The sequence below is a fragment of the Solanum lycopersicum genome, chromosome 2 (assembly GCF_036512215.1).
Source record: "Solanum lycopersicum chromosome 2, SLM_r2.1".
Classification (NCBI taxonomy): Eukaryota; Viridiplantae; Streptophyta; class Magnoliopsida; order Solanales; family Solanaceae; genus Solanum; species Solanum lycopersicum.
The window spans coordinates 30,474,541-30,479,764 of record NC_090801.1 but is presented as its reverse complement, the minus strand read 5'-3'; the positions used below and the strand labels follow the sequence as shown (position 1 = coordinate 30,479,764).

The following is a 5,224-nucleotide window of genomic DNA, read 5'->3' as shown; positions in this document are numbered from 1 at the left end:
TTCTAAGGCACACTTTGCGAACGTCATGGACGTTCTCAGACGTTTGATCTCCAAACGTCACCAAACTTCATACACTTCCTAAGAACATCAATATAACTCATTTTAACTTAAAATTAACTCAAGAAATCATAACGAAGCTCTAGTTCACCTTAGTTTGTTTTAGGGTGTTACATTTGAGCAGGTCATAACCCAACAGAATTTTATTTTAACCATTCTAATATCTTCAATTTTAACTCAATCCGCCCATTTGATATCTTGATTTATGAGAGTAGTAAAAACTATCCTTGCAAAAGAAAATGCAAAATGTGACGGCTTACATGAAGTTGTTTTTCCCAATATGGGTTGGTCCACCCCATTTGGGCTAACCCATACATGCTTTGAAATTTTATGGGTCAGGCCAGACTAACCCATTTTTATGTGGGACAAAAAATGGTCGGTCCATCCCATAAATATGAAGGCTACGATCAGCCCTATTTTCTTAAAAGTATTTTTTTTTATAACTTTTTAAATTAAATTATAATTAAAAAAATATTATCGTAAATATCGATAAGACAATATAACATGGTGTTGATGATACGCTAGAAATATTAACCTAATTGTTTTCAGATGATCATAATAAAACACAAAAGTTATGGCAATATTCCATAGACTATGACCTATGTAGTGATACGCTAGAAATTGTAGGGAGTTTTATTTTATGTAGTACATATTTTATAAACATAATTTGTGTTGAAATTGTAATATTTTAAACTATAAACAGATTTTGAGTTTAGACATTTGTTATTTTTTATAGGAAAAATGTATATAATGACAAACTAATAAATCAAATTAAATGTTACAACCACACTTTGATTTAATTGTATCCTATATCAAACTGTTTGTTAATCACCTCTCTCCCTCAAACTCTCGCTCGCCGCTCTCCCTCTCTCGCTCCATCTCTCGCTCGCCGCTCTCCCTCTCTCGCTCCATCTCTCGCTCCCTCCCTCTCACTTTTATACAAACACAAGTGTATAAAATGTGTTTCCGTTTGTATAAAGCGAGAAAAAATTATTTATATACATATGTTTTCGTTCCCCTCTCTCCCCTTTTCCGGATCTCACTCACCACCCTCGCCTCTGTCGCTTATACAAACGGAAACGAAATGTTTAAATTGTGTTTCTATTTGTATATTGCGAGAGAAATTTGTATATACACTTGCAAATACATATTTCTTCGTCCTGTACACTTATAGTTCTATAATACAAATATTTCCATGTCTAATTTTCTTTGTCTTTCTCTCATTCTCGTTTTGTACATACACAAATTATACAATTGATTTGTATACAACTGCTTTTTTGTTTGTATATTTATAGCGATTTATACCATTGGTTTCCTTGTATATGTATAGCGAATTATACATCTTTATATTTTCTATGGAGCATAACTAAGCAAACTTTGGTATAAATACAATTATGAATTTTGTGTTTGCTATGTGTGAAAGTTTCTCAAGTCCCACAAATAAACAGATTTATTCAGGCCAGGATAAAAAATTATTTTCTTAAATGAGCTTCAAAAATCGTAGCTCAACTCTATCAAATTACGATTTAGGTCATACATGCCCATTATTTACGGCTATAATTTTTCCTGATTCTCTAGTTGTTTTGCTGCTTTTCTGTGGATATTGTTGTCTAACGTGTGGACTATGTCAAGATATTTTTATAATCAGATCATCACTTTTTAAAAAAGAAAAAAATTAATTGGGTAGAGATTAGATGCTATCAAAATCAAATGTTCATTAATCTTTCTGAATTCTGACATGATGCCCTTTCTTGGGCATCAAATATATAATATTATATTACATGCAAGAATGGCCTACGTGATTAAAAGATGAGCAATTCAATGTGTGTGTGTAAATATAATTATCGATCTCCACTCCAGATGAAATAAAAACACAAATCATGTGTAGAAAAGTAATCATGTACAGATCATATAATACACGTATAGACAATATCCTCTCTCCCAATTTCAGATCAATCAACTTGAATGCCTAATATACATCTGCTGTCACAATGCATTACCATTCTATAGCAAAAATTGATGCTTCACCCAAGTTTGGTGCTGCTATAAATCTCAAACTAATTCTCAGGACACTTCAACTTCACCAATGGAAGATATGAACATGCCCCGACCGAAATTCATAAACCAAAACAAGTTTATTTTATCATGAGATAACCAAAGTGTCTGCTTCTATCTTCAATTCTCCATTTTTATCACTTCCCAGAGGATGCTCTGCCTAATGTATTGAAGAAATGAACTTCTAAGCAGCTAATGCAGAAAGAATAACCTAATCCAGTGCAGCCTTGTTTCTTCGACCTGTGATTGGTTTAGGTAGCCCGTCAAAAATTGGCTTGGTAATGGCTGCAGTAGAAATTGCTTGAAAATCTGGCTTCAAATTCCACAGGGAAGACAATGCACTGCTATCTGAATCCTGCAAACTCGATGTACTTGATGACTTCCTAACTACAGATGAGCTGTCGTTTAGTAAAGAATCCCCTAAGCCAATGGGAATAGGATATATTGAATTTGCTTCAGCATCCGCTCCAGAGAGAGTTCGATTAGCTGACTTGGGTCTCAAAGCTAAGCCCTTGCCAGTGACGGCTGAAAACCAGCCACTGTTGCTGTTATCTTCCTTCAACAGCATTTCTGGAGTACGTGTAAAATCAGTCTCTGACTTCTGACGCCTTCTCACTAATTTCTCAAACCATCTATCGGAACCATTGTCTCTGGTGTCTTGTGTTGATAGATGATTTGCAGGAGCACCATTCTCTGTCACAAAACCATTAGCTACACTCTTAGATTTTCTTTGAAGACTAAGTGGTCGATTTGAAAGAGAAGAGGAGTTGTAAAACGGGCCATCTTCTAAATAATGCGATCCTCCCTTACAATACACTGACATTTCAAATCCTTCAGAAGCAGCTTTCTGATCTGGCGGTTTAAGACCATAATATCCTTGTAAGCTGCTCATGGCCGGCGACACTTTTGGCTGGGGAGAGGATTTCAGTTTAAGGGACTGAAATGAATCGAACATATCAGAGTGTCGACGACTTGAAGAGGTCTGCTCAGAGCTGCTAGGTCTGCAAAGAAAAAAGTCACTTAGCCACTATTGCAGATGGTAGTGTGCAAAGGTAAAATAACCAAGGGACAAGCTTCCGTGTATGAAAAGACGTTTTCAGGTTCTTGGTTCAATAAGACAAAAAACAATTAAGTCAATTCAGCATGTAGTCAAAGTCAAACAAATACTCAACGTAAAGGTAAATCAACTTTACACAATCCCCAAACACATAACTTCAACAGGTCCATATAACAGTTTCTGCTGAAACTTGTTATTTAAAAAACATGAGCTTCTAACAGAGTTCAGGTTCCTCCTCTCAGCTTGTCTAGGCCAGATTAGTGATAAAATCCTTGAGATCTTTCATTATCACTTGTCCTTTACTTTTTTTCGTCACTTTGATATCTGAACCTGAAACTGCATAGAACAAGTTCCCGACATTTTCTCAGGGCCCAAATGCCATCCACCTCTAGTTTGTTAGATGACATTCATAGCTTGTTCATATGAGGTGTCTTCTGTAAGACAGTAATTCCCCCATCAGTATTGGATATTGAGGGAAGAACTGACTTGTGAAGGTGTACAAAAAGACAACAGTTACACATGCAAGAAACTTTTCGTAAGACAAATTAAGTAAGCTTATCAATCTTGAACAAAAAAAAAAAGCATTCTCTTTGTGATTGGTATGGATCTCTGCTATTTTCTTCAAGACTAAGGACGTGAGAAAATCATGTAAAATCATTACTTACAAAAACACTTAATAAGCCTGACTTATCAATTAATAAATCTAAGTACATCAAGCTGATCCCAAATACTTAATTGAATAAAGCCGAAGTAATCATTCAGAACAGCTTGGTTTCTTTGCTCTCTACTTATATCTACAGATAGGGTCAAATAATGCTGGTGTACAACTATTTACTATTTTTTGGAGAACAGTTAGATCCACAATCTTTGTACACCAAAATGCAGTAGGAGATCCATTAGTCCAAGTGTAAGGAAGATTACTTCTACCGTAGGCTGATTGGAATCTTTAAAAAATGCCATCTGCTGCGTGTCGGATCCTCTAAAAAGAAAAATGGTGTCGAATGTGTCGATCATCCAAAAGTTATTAGGGGATCCAACACAGGTGCACCAGTCATTTAGAGGAGCCGAGCAACATATATTGTACTACCTAAGCTAAATAATTTTTTAAAAGTTTTGCTTTCACAAGGTCCATCAAAGCAAGCCATAGATAATTCACAAGCAAAGAAAGGTCGGTTGACCTCAATATGCAACATAAGACCAATAAAGATATAATTTGAGTAGCTAGACAAGCTTAAATACAGGATAAAAATTTTGATTTTGATGGATAGCAGAAAAAAGGGAACAAATTCAATTGGGCAGAGGTAAGCTCAAACACAATTTTATGATAAACAAATAATAAGAGTTGCATAGATCCACAAGTGAAAATTTGAGCGCAATACCCTTGACCACCATTTGATATGATGGGCGATGGGGGATGCCGCCCAGGTAAGGGTATATGAAGTGTTTTGAGAGCAAACATTTGGAGATCTGAAACGAGGCCATTTATCCTTTTAATATCAGCCACCTATGAGCATTGACAACAAAATAACTGGTCAGTTTACAGTCCTAAATATGCAGTGATGTAGTAAAGAAGAAGATAATTGAAAAAAAGAAGAAGAATGAATCTACCTCAACACCATATCTGATAGCTACACCAGCAAGCGTATCAAATTTAGAAACGGTGTGTTGTATATAAGTGGTTCCTCCTCCAGCACTCATACTAGTACAACCCGACGAAGAAGAAGAAGATGTCAGATTACAATCTCCTCCATTCACTCTCCCTTCCCAATCCATAACCCCCACCCCCACAACAAACAAACAAGAAAAAACTACTCAGCAATTTCCCGAACACAATCTACACATTCGGCTCTCAGATCTGTTGCCGATCTTGTAAATTTGAGAAAAGAGAAGATGAAACCCTCTTCCGATTTTTGATGACTTTTTCTACTTATTCAACAATCTATACTTTTTTATCATTTATTTTCCTACTACTACTATACTACTTTATTTAACTCATAAATAAAATAAATTATAACCACACCCTACTATATTGCTAAATAACACGTTTTCTTTCCT

General features: G+C 35.5%; 1 protein-coding gene across 1 annotated transcript; it reads right to left on the bottom strand.

Moving 5' to 3' along the window:
* Positions 1-1,920: 1,920 nt before the first annotated feature.
* On the bottom strand, positions 1,921-5,224 carry LOC101259006 (uncharacterized). The gene is made up of 3 exons (XM_004231432.5): positions 4,778-5,224; positions 4,549-4,673; positions 1,921-3,113 (listed from the first exon to the last, which is right to left on the bottom strand). Exons 1-3 carry the CDS (start codon positions 4,940-4,942, stop codon positions 2,324-2,326), a joined length of 1,080 nt encoding a protein of 359 aa, XP_004231480.1. The 5' UTR covers positions 4,943-5,224; the 3' UTR covers positions 1,921-2,323.

Coding starts and splice junctions, on each gene's coding strand:
- LOC101259006 (XM_004231432.5), bottom strand. CDS start 4,942: ATGGATTGGGAAGGGAGAGTGAATGGAGGAGATTGTAATCTGACATCT. Junction 4,674..4,777: donor CTATCAGATATGGTGTTGAG/GTAGATTCATTC, acceptor CAATGCTCATAG/GTGGCTGATATTAAAAGGAT. Junction 3,114..4,548: donor ATATCAAATGGTGGTCAAGG/GTATTGCGCTCA, acceptor TTTTCTTTGCAG/ACCTAGCAGCTCTGAGCAGA.